This window comes from Aulostomus chinensis, chromosome 6, assembly GCF_037954235.1.
Source record: "Aulostomus chinensis isolate RoL2024-O1b breed Wild chromosome 6, RoL_Achi_v1.0, whole genome shotgun sequence".
Taxonomy (NCBI): Eukaryota; Metazoa; Chordata; class Actinopteri; order Syngnathiformes; family Aulostomidae; genus Aulostomus; species Aulostomus chinensis.
The window spans coordinates 6,185,173-6,204,016 of NC_141325.1; the positions used below are offsets into that span (position 1 = coordinate 6,185,173).

At 44.5% G+C, this 18,844-nt stretch overlaps 1 protein-coding gene across 1 annotated transcript; it reads left to right on the forward strand.

The window, feature by feature from the left end:
- LOC147259840 (T-box transcription factor TBX5-A-like) lies at nucleotides 1-11,967 on the forward strand. The gene is made up of 9 exons (XM_086206047.1): nucleotides 1-407; nucleotides 1,272-1,418; nucleotides 1,700-1,794; nucleotides 2,055-2,174; nucleotides 3,628-3,775; nucleotides 4,995-5,147; nucleotides 7,369-7,460; nucleotides 8,314-8,570; nucleotides 9,825-11,967. The coding sequence occupies exons 2-9, from the start codon at nucleotides 1,278-1,280 to the stop codon at nucleotides 10,391-10,393; spliced, it is 1,575 nt and encodes a 524-aa protein (XP_086062173.1). The 5' UTR covers nucleotides 1-407; nucleotides 1,272-1,277; the 3' UTR covers nucleotides 10,394-11,967.
- Nucleotides 11,968-18,844: the final 6,877 nt, after the last annotated feature.

The window sequence follows — 18,844 nt, forward strand, 5'->3', positions numbered from 1 at the left end:
ATGAGCAGGGGGTTCAGATCGGGGCTGGCGCTGAGGCGGTGAGGGCGTTAAGGAGAGCAGCGAGATAAATGACCAAGAAATTAAAGCAGCTCTCGATCTGATCACCGCTGTGGCCGCCGGTAAGGGGAGGAAGCGCGGAGGACGAGCCGCGTTGGGCGCGCAGGGAGACGGATAGCGGCGCACGAAACCACCCGGTGATATTCCAAAGCAGCACAGGGGACATGGAGGATTTTTGACGCCGAAACGTTTGGACTGTTTGGATTTTTTTTAATTAAAGAAGACAAATAAACAAGCTCCAATTTAAAAAAAAAAAAAAAATTATTATAATAAAAAGAAAATCCGCGATCAGGCTGGCTGGAGCAGGATGAGCATGTTTTCTGCAGGAGGAGCGGAGCTGTACGCTTGAGGTAAAGGCCCTCGGAGAGGCCATCCACCCCACACCCCAACACACACACACACACACACACGCACACACACACACACTGGATGTCTGAGTAGCTGACTCGCTGTCACTGATATAAAAGCTGCTTCCATTTTCTAACAGCGTGGCGCCTGTAGTTCCACTTCAGTACGATTTTCAAGAACCTACATGAAGGCTCCGGCACCAGTTAGGAACGTTCTAAACGTGACCAGTGAGGCTGGAAAGCGGGCTGCAGTGTTTAGAGTACATCAGATTCATGCAGTACATCAGATTCATGCAGTACATCAGATTCATGCAGTACATCAGATACATGCACGAGCCCAAACAATGTTAAAGGTCAAATTCGTGAACATTTAATCTCCTTTTTAAAGTGCAGGAAGCCTCTAATTAGATTAGACTGCTGGATGCACTTTGTCAAGCATTGTGTTATTTTTTGCAGACTGGAACCTTCAATCCTGGAGTTTCAGCCTACACACACACACACACACACACACACACACACACACACACACACACACACACACACACACACTGCAATAGTAACCCAGACTTTCCTCGTGGCATGCAGTTCTTCAGTTCTGGTTCTGTGCACGCCTGAATTTAACGTGAACTCCAGTCGAGTTTGAGTTTAACTGAGACTGACGTTTATTTCAAATATCAAAAATCTACGCTTCCAAATGAATTCACTTGCTTTGGCCACGCGACATGTTCAATAGCCTTCCGCTCTGTAAAAATAAAGAAAAGAAAAAAAGAAGCTCATTGTCATAAAACAAATGTTTATGTTTCCGCGCGCGCGCGCCTGTGTGTGTGTGTGTGTGTGTGTGTGTGTGTGTGTGTGTGTGTGTGTCAGTGGGTCATGGCAAACGGAGGGGACCAGTTCGGCCTCGCGGAGCGTCCAGACGCGGACTGCATGGATCCCCCGAAGGAGAGCAAACAGGAGAATCACAGCTACGCGTTGAACTCACCTGTTTCTCCGCAGACGGCCTCCAGCCAGCAGGTGCGCCTCCTGATTGTTGAATTGTTGATCCTAAATCTGAAGAAGTCAATCACGGCACGAAACATCCGCCCCACCGTGTACTCCTGGTTGAATTTATAATGTTTTTTTCTTGTGTCACACGTATGATTTTCCGAAAAACAACAACAACAACAATCACAAGAAAAGCACGTGATTTGAGGAATCTTGTGCTTTACGGTTGTGTTGGTTTGGGGAAGTTTTTGAATCTGCAGTGTGATTCCGTTTTCTTCCTGGTAGTGAGCGCGGTGTGTGTTTCGCTGCAGGGGATGGAGGGAATCAAAGTTTTCCTTCATGACAGGGAACTTTGGACCAAGTTTGATGAAGTTGGAACTGAAATGATCATCACCAAGGCCGGAAGGTGAGATGGAGAAATGTTCTAAAAAGATTTCAACTTTGCTTCTTTCCCTTTTGAAAAATAAAACTTTCTCCTTATCTGCACATCTCTCTCTCACTCTCTCTCTCACTCACACTCTCTCTCTCTCTCTCACACTCACACACACACAGTAAGTCTCAGCGCGCATGTGCAGGGGTTCATGTCTCAATTTGGGCCTATGCATATCTAATTCTCATCCTCCTGCGTTTATACAATTGATATCATCGATATTTTTCCCTCTGCAGGAGGATGTTCCCCAGCTACAAGGTGAAGGTCACGGGGCTCAACCCAAAAACCAAATACATCCTCCTCATGGACATCGTACCCGGGGACGACCACCGCTACAAATTTGCAGACAACAAATGGTTAGTGAGGCTCGGGCTAATTGCTGGATTCTGTGAACGACCAAGATGGAACTTTTAGATTTGTGTGTCAAAGTTTCGGGGGAAACTGCTAACAAATAGCCGCCTGTATCTGCAAAGTTAGAATTTTTACCGTAATGGACGGTGTAATCTAACTTCTGAACATGCACTTTAACAGCAGAGGCCTCCACCAACACACTCTTTAAAAAAAAATTAAAGTAATTCAGACGTACACGAAATTAATTTAGCCTTCCAACCTCCTGGCGTATCGAGCTGCCACTCTGATCCTCCTGTGTATTTACGGATCTCCATGAATTCATGAGTCTGAAACCTCTGAATGCAAATCTGGTTAACCGAGTTATTGCGGGTTTATCCTCCTCTCTGTCCCCGCCTGCGCGCAGAGTAAAGGTCGGGTGCTTGTAGACTGGGATGGCCTAGTTCCCCGTGTTTCCCCCCGTGTCTGCCCGCCGGTTAAATCACAGTAAGAAGGGTTCACCAGGCGGACAGACGGCACAGACTGGATTAAAGTCTCCCATTCAACTGCGTGCTGTGCTGAGGGGGGAAATCCGAACAGACCCACGCCAAAGTCCCACTGAGACGCATCAGTGGAACTCTCGCTGTATCCGTGTAACGGCGGATAAACTTGCAGTGACACAAAGTCCCGGGACACAAAGTTCCGGCTCCGAGTTTAAAAGACGTGATAAGTTGCTGTTGTGTTTTAAAAGTTGTGTTTCTGGCTGGAACTTTCCTTCCAACTAAAAGGGTGGAAAACTGAAACTGTGAATTTACTTAGTTGCACTTCGGTCCTGCTTTTTTTTTTTTTTTTTTTTTTTTTCCAAAAGACGACTTTTCCTTTTTTGCAGTTAGAAAACTATTATACGTTTGCAGTATCCATTAATAAAATTCCAGCCTTTAGTTTCCCTATTTAGAAAACATTAGGAAGTCAAAGGACGCTTTAGGAACCTCCTCGCCCACCCAGAGATCAACCGTTAAAAGTTTTACCTTAAAAAATATTGTTATAGTTTGTGCTTTATTTTATCGTTTTATCCCAGGAGGCTTGCTCTGTGGCCCGCGCGCGCGCGCGCGCACACACACACACACACACACACACACACACACACACACACACACACACACACAAACTCCTCTGTATAAGCGATTGCCAAATTTAGGAAGGAGTTAATTTGTGCAGGTTGGTCCAGGGTTTAGATGTGGCTCTATGTAAACTTGTGTGTGTTGCCTGTGTGTGTGTGTGTTGCCTGTGTGTGTGTGTTGCCTGTGTGTGTGTGTGTGTTGCCTATCTAATTAAAGCCTAATAGTCTTGTGTGCAGCGAGGCCTCCTGCTGCATGAGGCGCCGATGAAAGCAGTGCTCGGCCGGTCAGACAAACCACTGTGACCCAGTCAACGTCAACGTCTGGCCATTTTCTCATCTGCTGCACTTTCTCGGCCACATAGGTCGATAACTGGGAAGGCAGAGCCTGCGATGCCCGGGAGGCTCTACGTCCATCCAGACTCTCCTGCCACCGGGGCTCACTGGAGCCGCCAGCTCGTATCTTTCCAGAAGCTCAAACTCACCAACAACCACCTGGATCCGTTTGGACATGTAAGACTTCCACTATTAGCATGTTTTGTTTTTGTTTAAAAAAAAAAGCGAGGATAAGTGTTTAAATTCCAATTCAGACGTTATTTTAGGACTTTTAATAAACAGGGGGACACAAATCAACTGATCCACTGGCCTTTTTACACATGGTGTTCATTTTTAAATAAATAGCCCTGAGAGGTGTTTTTAATTGAAGAAGAGTGATCGCACCGCGTCCAGCAGGACGAACCCGGAGAAATCCCGCAGCACATGAAGCTCGTTCTCCTGCGCATAACTCAGCGGACTTCACAACACTGCACAAATCAGCCTGCGGCCGCGCTGCGCACCAATTAGGCTCCCAACCGCAGGAGCAGCAGGCCCGCGCGGATTGTTGGACGCAAAACACAAAACATCACGTTTCCAGGCTGCTTAGTAATAATTTCAAAGACCCTAAAGTCCATTAGTAGCGGCGTGTCACCAGCGGACACGTCACTGCGATTAAACGGAGCCCCTCCGGATTAACTACCGTGCACGCGCTCACGCAAATAAAAAAAAAAAGGGGGGGGTAGCAATTCAATTAAAAAGCACGTGTGGACTTTTCGGTATCGTGGGAAATAGTCTGAGTCAGGCTAATGGGTTTTTTTTTTTGTTGACAGTTAAAATGGCGAGTCCCAAGACAAACTGTTGAATAAATAAAAAAAAAAATGTCACTGAGTGGCGGTAAACATAAACACGCAAACTCCACTCCAAGTCCATTTGTGCTGTAAATAATCTGAGATGGCTGCCAGGTTCATGATCACGTATTTTGAAAGTTCTGTACCATCTCTCAGACCACTCAGTGTGATTCAGAGCAAAGACGTTGCTGATGCTGCTGATTCTAAAATCAAACTTTTAGCTGTGAAGGGAATTATTGTTGTAGCATGGCAGCTTTTTTTCAGACACGTCAACATGCATGATTGATAAAATCTTGAAGCGGACAGTGTGAAGAAGGTTAATGTCATAAAATTTAGTAGGAGACTTTCTTTCTTATTAAGTATGCGGCTCTAATGACGCCAGTAGTTTTAAGAATCTTGGTCGTAGTCAGAAGAATGTACAGGAACTGCGTTTCACCTCCTGGCGTCTGTCAGGTCCATGGTGAGTCCGTGGGTACTAAACCCTCCATCTGGCCCCCAGTCCAGGTCCCCTCAGCTGGTGGGAACATGACGGGTCTGTCAGACTCACTTTCTCCATCTCTCCTGTACAGATAATACTCAACTCCATGCACAAATACCAGCCTCGTCTCCACATTGTCAAGGCTGACGAGAACAACGGCTTCGGCTCGAAAAACACGGCGTTCTGCACCCACGTCTTCTCGGAGACGGCGTTCATCGCCGTGACGTCCTACCAGAACCACAAGGTGAGCAGGGAACGCTGGAACTCGCAGTACGGCAGCGGTACATGTTAAAGAAGACGGACACAAACGTGAGAATTCAAAAACAACAACTTGGGAAGCACAGGCAAATATATGAATGTAAAATTAACGAAACAATAAAACTGATACACATTAAAAAAAAAACTAGTACAAATTACTTAAAAATAGACCTGTAATATAACTCACTGATCAAATAACCATGATCAATGCAAAATGAATTACAATTCTAGTACTGGCTAGAAAAAAAGAGTAAAAAGTACACGCTCTCTTTTGACTGACGACTTATTTTAAACTCAGATGTATCTACTAAATCAGATTTTCCCAGACTTTTCAGCTGAGGATTCCAAAAATAAGCATGCCAGTGAAGAACAACTGTGTCCCCCCCCCACACACACACACACACACACGACAATCCAAACAGTTAAATTAGAATCTTTAAGATTCAACTGCTATTTTCAATATCATTGTTGTCGTAGTGTATTGTTTTTATCTTTTGACAAACAGTGCTTTTTAATCATTTCTCAATCTTTTTTGGAATTCTGACGATCAGTTTGTACCCCCCCCCCCCCCCACCCAACGAGGTGTCTCTTCCCCACTCATCATCCTGAACTGTACCTAAACCCAATTACTAACTTAAAGTCTTAAACAGGACCGACCAAAATGTCCTCTCTCCCCAAAAATGATCAACAACTCAGATTGGCCCTCACAAAGATAGAAATACTTGTACACACACAAATACTCTCTTTTGTTTGTATTACTGGCTGTATTGTGTATCCAGAAAGTCTATTTGTATCTTCTTTGGTAATGTGTCCTTATTCTGTATTTGTAAACATGTCAAAAAGTGTGTGTGTGTGTGTGTGTGTGTGTGTGTGTGTGTGTGTGTGTGTGTGTGTGTGTGTGTGTGTGTGTGAGAGGGAGAGAGAGCGAGCGAGCACTGGTCTTAATGGCTGTTTCTTCTTGATCTTGGCGGATCCCGTTTCCTCGGCACACTAGAAAGACAGATTACAGCTTTAAGCCTCTCTGCTGATTAGATTTTCAAATTGTAATTGATCACATTTCATAACAAACCATTCATCAAATATCCAAGTAAATAATTGATCTGAATTCCTGCAGTGAATTTATTTACTTATTTTTCATGACGGTGTCTTTTTTTTCTTCTTTTTTCCATGCGCTTGAGAATGTAAAAGAATTTGACAATTATCTCAAGCTTCGGTGCAAAATGCTCGAATTTATCGCATGTAATATTTTCAAAAATAAACACACATGAGCCCAAGAGAACTTTCAGTTCATCCAATATAGTTTATACATAGTTTCAAAAAGAGTGAGTATATTATTTTTTTATTTTATTTTTTTTTACAAAACATTGTAGTGTAGATAATTTTGGTCACAGTAAATTATCTAAATCACGTTTTTCACAAACGTCAATCGTTGATCAGTTGGTTTTATGTACGCATAAATACAAAAGTGCAAAATTAAAGATTTATTGAATTTCATAACTTATTGTCATTGTTTGCGGTAATACCGGCTAAAAGCATCAGATGTTGAAAGCGTCCCCCCAAAAAAAAAATAAAAAAATAAAAAAACTGCCAAACTGTTGATTGTACTTTTATACAATAAAATCTAGATACTGATTCAAAACACGAGCTGTTTAAATACGCCTCAGTCTGAAGATGAGCCTCCAGCAGAGAGCCGGGAGTCCGGGGAGGCATCAGTATCACCAGCACTTCAAAGTGTGTTTAGAACTGCTCTGAGGTCAGATCTTTTGTCCGTGTTGCTGCTGTGTGACGGGCTCAGTTTTTAACCAAATGAAATCCTTCAAAACCCAAAGGTTTCCCTCCATGACATCACTGAGAAAACTTTGATGACTTCAACATCAAAGCCAACAGCTCAGGACCTCTAAAAGCTTTGGCTCGAAACCCTAAAACCTGGCGACTGTTTGGGTAAACAGTTTATTCTGTGTCAGCTGGCGAGAAGACGGGCCACTCCGTCAGAAACGTCGGCGGCTGAGGAATGTTAGCCGTTCGCAGCTTCGGCCGGGCTGCTTTTCCCAACTGCAGGGCCTCGCAGCGCCACTGCTGATAGTAAACAACTGACGTTCAGTCAATGAAAAGAATGGTTAAAAAACTGAATGAGCCCTCGTGTGTGTTATGTGTGTGTGTGGACCTGCATGTGCTTGTATCTCTAATGTCGAGGGTGTCCTCCTCAGATTACTCAGCTGAAGATCGAGAACAATCCTTTCGCGAAGGGCTTCAGAGGCAGTGACGACAACGAGCTGCACCGCATGGCCAAACTACAAGGGTGAGTAGGAGACAAATTCTATTCTCTTCACTCCTCGCCGCGGCGGGGCTGCTATGATGGCGTACATATGGTCTCAGACACGAGTGTGTGTGTGTGTGTGCTGAGCTGAGCCAAGTGGTAAAAAGATCTGAGCCGCTGTCACCTGAAGGTTGATCTTGGCCTGAAACCTTGTCCAGAGCGTGCAGCACAAACACGTCCCTGCGTCACGAGCGGCTGTGCTGCATTGATAGACGGATGATATCACGTTGCTGCTGGTGTATCGGACTGCCACTGCTGATCAGCTGATGGCCCTGCCTGGTGTCTGCTTGCGTGTTGAACTAATCTCCATTACGACTTCTGCAGTGTTGTTGTGTCAGGCAATTTAGAGATTTTAGTGAGCCAATGGGAGAGGCTGTTAGTGCGGGGAGGGCATGAGAACGAGGCGGGAGGGGGGGGGGGTGATGTGAAATGCAGCACCCCTGTGTTATTGTGCCGCTGTGGTCTGTGGAGAGGAGAGGAGTCTATCTGAAGTGACACATGGGTGGATGTTTATTTTTAGAGTGGCAAATTATCTCACAGCAGCACTGATGTGTGTGTGTGCGTGTGTGTGTCACGATCTCAGCGCGAGTCAGGGAGACGTGGCCCGCTGTCCCCTACATACCACAGAGTTCACAGAGAGGGCTGTGTTTACAGAGAGAGATCAGAGCTGAGAGGATGGAGAACAGCTAAGTAGACTTGAAAGAAGAGAGAGAAAAAAAACAAGAGTATAACTGATAGAAGCTGGCAGGACAGAGTACAAATACCTGCACCCAGGCAGGGACGGCAGTTGTGGCCTGCATACCTGAGGCTATAACATCAGATGTTTCTGTCTCAGGAAGGACTACCCTGTGGTTCCTCGCAGCGCCGTCCGTCACAGAGCATCCTCAACTGGGAGTCCCTTCAACGGGGAGGTTCGGGGTCTGCGGGGCTCCCCCGAAGCCGCCGGGTCCCCTTACAGCTGTGAGAATGGCTTGAACAGCAGTAGCAGCCCTCGGGCGGTGCTGAGCGCTCCCACCACCCACTACACCCTCCCTCCTCCACACCTGCAGCACGGCCAACAGCCACAGGTCTACCACTGCAGCAAGAGGAAAGGTAAGAGAGCGCAAACGAGAAACGCACCCTCAAGATGTGAACAAGAAAGTAATCTCTGTCCTGACGTGAGGGCACAGATGGATTTGTGGAAATCACACTGTTAGAACTTGTTGTGCTCCCTAATTCTACATTTGTGTTATCAAGTTTCAGTCTTTCTAAACCCAGAAATATCAGAGTTCTACAACTTACTGTTAAAGTTCTTACCGCAACATGGTTGAAACACTGACAGTGAACAAAAGCAAAGGAAACAGTGAAAGCCTGGAGAATATCTTTAAGAACACCGTCTTTCTTTCTTTCTACCTCAAATTGAAAGCCTTCTAAAGTTTTGGTTCATGATAAATTGAAAATTGATGTAGGAAATTAATTCTGTATATTTGCATCCGTCTGCACCGAGATGAATATTCAGTGTTGACTGTAAATAGATTTAATTTAAATAATGGTGTAACTCAATTTTTCATTGGTCATTTACTCAACCTATATGGGTTAATCCAGATGTTTTCAGGAGTAAATGAATGTATTATTTAAAAAAAAAAAAGTAACTATTTAAAAAAACAACAACTTATGCAGCACATTGAAAATCACTGGACTCAATCAATGTCTGGAAAAGAAATATTAGAAATACTGATTGTGTGGTCACACAACCTCTACTCCCTATCTGTTGTTTGTTATACAATTGTCAGATAAAATGTATTACTTCTGCTCTCTTAATCCCGTTTTGGAATAAATTCAAGCCATTCAGAGCAGATCTCTTCCTCGTGGGCGCTCCCTTTGTTGTGTAATATTTGCACACATGCTCACATGCTTTTATTGAACTAATTTTCTGGTGGTATCCAACCAAGTTATCGTGACATGCTGCTGGCTTGTTCCTCACCGAGAACTTCTTTTAATTTTTGTTGTTCTGTTATAGTTTTTCTTTTCGTCTTAACTGCACGCAGCCACACAAGAAGCTCTTGAAATTGAAGCGGAAACCTTTAACGGTGGAAGTGATTGTTTGATTTGATGAAGGTGTTCAGTGCCAACTTGAAATGAGCTCCACTGACTCTTCTGACAAACACTAAGAATTAAGTGGTTTATACCACTTAATGTTGGCACCGTTGAAAGTGTCATACTTTGTCTAAATTAAGGTTCAATTAATTCTTTGGTGTGTACATTTTGTTCCCGGCTGACTGTCGAAACGAGGAAGCAGGAACTCTCCCTGTTCTCATCGTGTCAAATGGAAAATCAGCTACATTTTTTCTCTCTGTCTCTCTGCAGTGGAGGAGAACTGTTCTTCTGGAAACCGCCAGCATCCGTACAAGAAATCCTTCCCTGGTAGCTCCCCAAGCGAGGGCGAGTCTTACTATCACCCCTCCTCCTACCCCCCTCCCCCACCAGCCAGCCTAACCAACAACTCTGTCCTGGGTCTCACTGACTCCCCCTACAGCTCAGACATGGGACAGCGTCAGGCGTGCATGTTTGCAGGCTCAGAGAACAGACTAGATGAACTTAGCTGCGCATCCTGGTCGTACACCTGCCCGCTCCCCTCGACGATGACCCCCATGGAACCTTACCCACCGTATACCCCTCACCCTCCCTATAGCTCCAGCCCTCAGGGCTCCCGGCTCAGCACTGTAGCCCACCAGAGCTCTCCGCCACTGGGAGAGCCCATCTCCCACGACCTCTACCAAGGCCAGAGCTCTGAAAACATTCACAGCAGGCAGCTGAGCCCTCCTCTCAGAGAGTATCCTCGCTACACGCCCAACCTGTCCCCTCCACTCTACCACACACTAGAGACACACACACACATCAGGTGTGGGCTCCCTGAGTGGAGTGCAGCCTCCTAACTCGCCAACACCAGGACAAACCTGAGAGATTCCTTGTCTCACCTTCAACGGATTCTGCTAATCTGAAAGATGCTGCACTCCATACGGACTAAATATGATATTTCCTTTGTAATTGTGAAAAGTGTGATCTTGTGCTGTGTGAAGTGGTCTCATCTGTTTGTAATGTTTCCCGCCCTGTGCTGGATGGAGCAGGGCTTGGATGTTCAAACTTCACAAAAATCCAGACGTGTGAGAAAAAAGAAAAGACACTAACCCCCTCTGAGCAGCACAATGAACATCAAAGTTGTATTTTATTGTCGTCCTGTAATCCAAAGACTGATGTCATCCAAATGTTTGCACTGTGAGCCCTGTTAAAGGCCAAACCGTGAACAGAACCAGGTTGTTTTTTTTCTCTCTCAATGACTCCCGCTCTCTGCATTGTGAAGGATGTAAATTGTGACCCACTGTCAGACAAGCAGTAACATTTACTGACCAAAATAATCTCAGCTCTCACAGCAGAGCCAGAGGGAGACCATTTTTTTTCTCTCCCTCTTTAGTGGAGCAAAGCACAGCTCCATGCTCAGTCTTAGCGAAGGAGAAAAGGCATGAGTTATCTGTGTATGTGTGTGTGTTGTTGAGTGTTTTTATGTAAAGGCTGTGTCAGCTCGGCTCAAGAATGCTATGAGTTAATTTCCAATGAGACAGGCAGTGGTAGCTGCGGGCGCTGTACCATAGAGATAAACAGTTTGTTTAGACCACGCTACAGGCCGAGGGACCTGTAAACACTGTTTCAACTGCATTCTGGGTAAATGCACAACTCAGCGTCACGCATCTGTCACTGTTGTCCTCTCAGTCACCCCCAGCTGACCAATCATCTTATTCCGTTCAGAGGGCCGACGCATGAGCACTCGCCTCTCTACCGTCCCCAGCTGACCAGTTGGAGTGCAGTGTTTTATGTGTGTGTGAGTGTGTTGTCCCATTTGTTTTGCTTGTTTCTGAATTTTTCATGAGCCCAGTGACGTTTCTTGACATGAGGAATGCAGCTCAAAAGAGTCTGAATCTTGATTGAACTTCTTCACATTCACACACCGACGGTACAGAGTTATTTACCTGCCTGTGTTAACTGTAAAAAGATTGTGGTTCTTTGTGCAAAATAGAAGCTGTTTATTTTTTACTTTTTTTTTTTTTTGCTGCAGTTATGTTTCACCCAGGATTTTTGTTATATATGCAGTAAGATGTGAGAAGGTGCTCTAACAATCCGTCAGTGTGCAGAGAGCAGATCGCTCCTCAATATGTTTTTGATTTGTGTGACTGTGAGCGCGCGTTTGATGAGTGTGTGACGAGAGAAGTTAAAGAGTTTGTGTTTTATAGCATTGTCCCTGCAAATAGTATTTATTTCTCTAGATTTGTAAAGATTGGTTTGTTGTTAACTTGTGAAAACAACATTGTTCAGAGATTCTCTTCAAAAAGTTTCACCCTCCATTTCCACGTGGTGATAAATAGCTGTGATCAACAACATTTTCTGTCCTATGGAATTAAAGACAGATTTCTAATGGAATAAATTTTAGAGATTTTTGGTAGAGAAGTTGTTGTAGTGTTCTTTTTTGAGATTAGACCAGCAATTAACATTCCCGGTGGGATATTTATGGTCTCATCAGCACCTCATGAGTGGAAACTCTCCTAAGTGCACTGCAGTTAACAGTTTTAATATATGAAGGACCTGATAACCACAGAGGCTAACATCCTTTCCTATGTTAGAGAAGTGTGCAACTATCCCGTTTCAACACTGGAGCGTAACAGTGTGTACTGGGCTGCCTTATCATATATGAGACTGTGGTATCTGTAGCCCTCCCAGCCCTTCCAGTCAGCAGCAATCCCCCAAGAGTGCTGTGGGTGCTGCACATACCTTGTCCGCCGCCTCTTATCTCTGACAGGTTGTTTGGCATCTCCAGTCTCCAGCAGCTGGACCCCTTCACTGACAAACTGCTGCCCAGAGAGGGGAGGGGTCTGCTGGGATGTGGGACAAAGAAATGAGGGGGTGTGCTGGTGGTCTCCCCCTTTTCCTTTTACTCACCTCAGCAAACTACACTGCAAGTCTCCTGCAAAAAGACACACACACACACACATATCTCACAGCAAAGTTACACTTACACCTGCTCACAGTTTACAACCAGCTTGCTAGAATAATGGATGCAAGGTTGATCATTTTTTAACTTCTTATCCGGTTTATTTATGTTTAACGACATGGTTGTATGACTGCCTTGCTCTCTCCTTCTCTTTCCTTCTTTCATTCTTTTTGTACACTCTCCCCTCTCTCTCTTTCTCTCACTCTCTCACACACACACACACACACACACACACACACACACACACACACACACACACATATACACACACACACAAACACACAGTTAGGTCAGAGGTTAAGCAGGCAGCTCTTCAGAGGTTCAGTTCCTCCTTAACCCCTCGTCTCCAGACAGGCCGAGACGAAGAGTGTGTGTGTGTGTGTGTGTGTGTGGGGGGGGGGGGGGATGGGGGGGGAGAGTGAGGGTCCCCAGGGGCCTCCAGCTCTGAAGATGGATTGCATCTTCTCATGCTTGCTTGTACAGTAACAGAGTTGTGCAGTGACCTCTATATGGCTGTGCGTTAGTTGGGAAAATAAAGCTCTGGGTGAAGTGCTAAAGTAAAATTAAACACAGAGTGTGTGTGCGTGTGTGTGTGTGTGTGTGTGTGTGTGTGTGTGTGTGTGTAGGATCTTCATCCATCAGTGGAGGACTTTCTCAGACACACTAGTTTGACAGTGGATTGATGAACCTTTGTGATCAAAGAGCTTAAGTGGTGCTTATCGTTTATCTCCACACACACACACAAACTTCCAAGCTATCTTTATTAGGACATTGTACAGACTTCAATTGTGGACAGCCTAACCCAAGCCCTAATCCTAATCCTCACCAATTGATGCCTAACCCTAACCTGGACCTAACCTAAATTCACACCTGAACTCTAAATTTAACCGGGAACTCAGAAACTACAATGTGCCGCATTAGCACTGATATTTGGTCCCTGTGAGGACTAGGTGTCCTGATAAGGTTGGTGTTTATACAAGAAGAGGTCGCCAGTAGGTAACAAAAACCTGATACACACACACATACACACACTTAAACCACCAGCATTCTTCCATATTTAGAAAGACCAGATGACCAAATATGCGCATATTTTTTTTGTCATGAGCACATACATGTGACATTTTTAAATGCCACATTTGGCCAGTGGGCCTGCATTCCTATATGGTGACTAAACTGACAGAGGTTGCTTGTAGACATGTTACACTTTTACTATATTGCGCGTAAATCCAGCTCTGTTGAATGATTTCTCTTTTAAGAGACTTTATTAAAAGGCATCATAGACTTATTTAAATCTTATTTCATTACAGACTGAACTATTGGTTTGAATAAATAAATGTGTGTTTGGAGTCTCCTGCAGGACATTTGTGTGATGCCAAACATTAGGGATGCCATCTTGCGTGGATTAAGTGCTCCGAGATGGAGTGTAATTGGTAAAAGTTGATTATGGCTCATCTTTATGGGGCGGACGGTGCTCTGTCTCTGTGGCAGCAGAGCAAGGCGGCTCATTTAGAGACATGTGATTTTCATGTTTTAGAAGTTTGAGGCGGGATTTCTTCCACATCAGTGCAGACTTTGAGCAGGAGAAGTACAATTAAAACATCAAGAATATTCCAGATATTAATGAAGGCCTGTACCTTTTGTTCTGCAGTGTTTGCTCATCATCTTGTTGCTTGTTACTATAATTAAGTGCTGTATGGCACTAAGAGGATACTACAATAATGTTCAACAATGAATGCTCAACCATTACATGTGGTGCAACAAAGCAGGATGGTGGAGGTTTATCTGAATGGTACAATCCATCCTTGCTGTTATTTAAAAGCCACAAGAATGAGCTAATGCTGTTAAGGACAGCATAGTAACAAGACTCAGACTCAAGTTAATTTCCTCCTAAATGAGAGTTTATGGCTGAAACAGCCCTGAAATCACTGAAGTAGATCTTAATATGAGCATGACGGCTGTCAAGGATAAAAGGCCATGTAGTAATGTGTGTGCGTGTGTGTGTGTGTGTGTGTGTGTGTGTGCGCGCGTGTGCGTGTGTTTGAGTGGGTCCACTTGGGTGTGTTGTATCTGAAAGACAAAGTGAGAGGTTAAGGGTCAAACCAACAGCAGACAGGCCAGTGCGGGGTCAGAGGGCTCAGACTAACCTGATCAGCCTGATGGAGCTTCCTTATCATTTCCTCTCAAGCTGGACTCTCACTTTTAGACCGATTTAGGACCTCACATCCAGTTCTGAAGGAGAAACGATCCCTCATGAGCATGCAAACACTTCCAGGGATGAGCTGTAACGTACCCTCTGAAGCTACGTGTCTCCCTGACCTTCCTATCTTATGCTGCTTCTAAACAAATGCAAACAACTTTTGAAAAAAAAACAAAATAAAAGAACTTTTAGGAAACCGCCAAGGTCCCACGGCCACCGGTCAAACACACATGACAGGGTGAAAGGGGTGGAGGTGCTCCCGCAGTGGGTGGTGGTGGGGGTTGTAGGCCGTCATGGAGCCAATGTCCCATCTGATTACAGCCAGAGGACTAGAGTGGCACGCTAATCCTCGTGCACACGCGCATGCACGCACGTGCGCGCGCGCACACACACACACACACACACAGTCGAAGACAAAGAAAGACAGAGGCACACATACAAGCCCATTCAATAAGAAGATTACCCCATACACACCCCGTACCCCCCTGACCTCCCTCCGGCCCCCTTGTCCAGACAGGACACACAGCATAATGATATCACTACCAGCCGGACGCCACTCTGCAGGCTCACTGTACACACTCTGGACTCCTCCAGTTCTCTATGGAAACACTCACAAAAGCTAAGACCCTTAAAAACAGCCAGGTCATGAGTCCAAGTCCTCATATAAGAAATTTTGCCAGGACACCACAAAGGGAGGCTAGAAGTATTTCAATTATCAAGATTCTATGATTAACAAAATCCTTGCACAAAACCAGAAAACAATTCGGTGGTTAGCCAATATTACTAATTTCAAATAAAGTCTGGAGAGTTTCAGCTTTGTAATGTGGATCAGATGTGGGCAGTTCAACACAATTTTCTTTTTTTGGATAGATTCTTTTGAAGGATTTTATTAGAATTTAAATTAAGTATTAGTAGTATAAATAGAAAACACGGTTAGCGCAGAACGAATGTGCATACTAATCAGACATATCAGGTGCCCCAGAATGTTTCCTGTCTCCACTAAAGCAGTCCTGACTTTCAGCCTGGGAAAATTTTTAAGTCCTAACTAGAATTTATGAGTATTACCATATATGTTTTAGCAATGATGAGAATATCATTAAGGGCCTTCATACTGCTGTGTTCAGAAAACCTAAAAGCAGTGTACTTCAGCCCGTAGTGGAGGTCTGGTACGCCTCTGGCAAACTTCCTGCTCTCTTTCTCCTTCACGGTCCTGGGGGCTTGTCGCCGCTCGTGTACCATCATGTTTGCAAACAGGCCAGACAAGACCACTGCTGTGAGACAAACACAAAACACAAACATCAATAGACAAACAAATCCATTCATACACTCCACTCTCTCTAAACACCCAACGCACATGCACCCTGATTTCATAGCGCTCACTCAGCCTCCCGGCAGCTCTATTGTTTGCCAGGAGCAACATTGTTTGGTGCTTTTCTGCGATGGTGTCTCATTATTTATAGATGGTGTCAGAGAGCTGCTGGCCTCTCTGTCTGACAAGGCATTAGCATAAACACAGACTTCCTCTCAATATCGGTTTGCACCACATGTTGACCTTTAATTATGGATGACTTAATGTTTGTTACCTGTCCACTCAAGTGTGGAAACATCCCACTCTGTGTGTGTGTGTGTGTGTGTGTGTGTGTGTGTGTGTGTGTGTGTGTGTGTGTGTTGTATACACACTCAGGTACTGAAAGTCAATGCAAAACAGGTTTATTATCATTTCAGGAATTAATACAGGGGCTTGACAATCAGAGAAATAAACTTAACTTCTTTGAGTGAACCAACCAAGCCATTCAGGTGAGTATTTTGTGACGCAGGTTTCATCAAAATGTTGGAGGTTTGCAGAATAAGAATGAGATGAATAAGCAGCAAACAGACAGAAAAAGATCAAATGCAGATAATATAAAATTTCTGCACGAAAAAGCGAAAAAAACACTGGGCCAATGAATGTAATGTTAATCAAGGGGACAGTGAGCTTCAGTGGTGGACAGTGTCTCGTATTATATCATCTCTAAGCTCTGACCTGGAGCAGCAACACAGAGGTCACCTACATAGTATTATCTACACTAGCAATTTGCTAGTGGTGATTTCAAGTTGGCAAGCTTTTCTTTGGATTCATCATTACCTGCAGATGTTTCATTAGAAAGAAATGGCATATGAATAAGGGCGGCACGGTGGTGCAGTGGTCAGCACTGTCGCCTCACAGCAAGAAGGTTCCGGGTTCAAGTCCCAGCTCCAGCACGGATCTCTCTGGGTGAGTCTCCATGTTCTCCCTGTTCCTGTGTGGGTTCTCTCTGGTACTCCAGCTTCCTCCCACAGTCCAAAGACATCAAGAGGGGACGAGGCTGATTGATACTCTAAATTGACTGTAGGTGTGGCTGTGAGAGCCAATGGTTGTCTGTCTATATGTGTTGGCCCGATGGACTGGTGACCTGTCTAGGGTGAACCCTGCCTCTTGCCCGAAGGCTGCTGGGATAGGCTCCACCCCCCCCCCCCCCCACGACCTTTAACAGAATAAGTGGTAGAAGATGAATGGTTGGATGAAACTATGAATAAACACAAGTAAAAATATCTTACATCTTACATTACCTCGACTGCTTTTTTTTTTTTTAATTTCCTCCCGAGTCGAGTTCACAGACTAGACAATAAAAGTGGAAAGAGCAAGCACAACCTCCCCCATTGGTTTGTGGACTCTCACTTTGGGGCAGAAAATTTGGTATTTTGACTGTTGCCGTCATGGCTCTTTGTAACAGGAAGTGGCCATATTTGGATGAAATGAAGGATCCTGGAAGAGAGAGTGGTGCATCTGACTGAGATACAATAAACACACCATGGCGTCCACCCACGCTCGATCAACAAGTTGAAGTTAGTAATTGAAGTTGAAGTTCAGCAGTGGTGGTTGTGTTAGTGAAGACCACCAATCCCATAATCCCACACTTCTTTATAATCAATATCTTGCCATTGTGGTACCTCTATTAACTACATCCTGTGCGATTAGGACTTTCACAAATAGGTGTGACGACGACTGTGATCGAAGCTCAGTCCATTATTACTTACATGTTGTGCAGAGAAGCACAGCTGAAATTATTAATAACCAAAATAAAGAGATTTCTAAATAAGCCAATTATGATACGAAGTATATATTAAGTGAGGTTAACAATAAGGGTGTATGTCATTGTGCATCCGTTAAAAAGAATCGTAGATTTGACTTCACATCATGAAAGATGATCTACAGGAACACTATGTTCTATACTGGTTAAAAACTGTTGGTATTAAACTTATCTGACTCTGAATAGGGTTAATAACATTGACGGGTGCTGCCACCACCTTTCACTGTTCAGTCTGTCTTTGTTTCACGTTCTGATATATTCATTTTTTCCCTCGGCTGTAAAAAGGTCTGCTGGTGTTTACACGGGTGTGATGCCCCCATCTCCTCAGCCTCACACACCTGACACAATAGGCTTTTATTATAATAGCATCCATCCATTAGTATTAATAAACTACGCTGCACCCTTTCATCAAAAATGAATACAGTGGCATCTCTGCCTGCAGCCTTCTGTGTTGTTGTTTTTCCCCTTCACTGCTTTTTCGGTCATGCCTTCTCGGGTTTTTTTCCCTCCTCGTTTTAGTGTGTCAGGATAACACACACGCACACACACACACACACACACACACACACACACACACACACACACACACAGCAGCAGCAGCAGCAGCAGCAGCAGATGGATTATTCTGGTTCTGCTACTGTCACTGTTGACATCACCATCCTCATCACACTTGGCAATTATTATGCAAAAACACCAGCACACCACATTTCCATTATACTGAACAATATGTGCTCACCTTCCTCCGTCACCGCCACTACAAACACGGAACATCGAAGCACCATTAACTCAGTTCTACAGGGTGGAGAATTCCCTCCTCGCTCACAAGTCTTCAAATATATTTTAGGTGCGATTGCGCTGAAGCACAAGATTGACTAACCACTCAAGATCAACTCCTAAACTGTGTGACTTCACAGACTGAAGGTTCTACACGCGAGATCTAATATTCTTGGCCCAGACATGCATCCCATGATACCCTCCACTTTGCACACTTTACAAGGGGCTTTGTGCAAAGAATAAATATCTTAATTAACAGACTAAG

Bases quoted from the DNA above. Each gene is read 5' to 3' on its own strand.
- LOC147259840 (XM_086206047.1), top strand. From the start codon at position 1,278: ATGGCAAACGGAGGGGACCAGTTCGGCCTCGCGGAGCGTCCAGACGCG. The intron at 1,419-1,699 runs GTGCGCCTCCTG...GTTTCGCTGCAG, and splicing joins AGACGGCCTCCAGCCAGCAG to GGGATGGAGGGAATCAAAGT. The intron at 7,461-8,313 runs GTGAGTAGGAGA...TTTCTGTCTCAG, and splicing joins CGCATGGCCAAACTACAAGG to GAAGGACTACCCTGTGGTTC.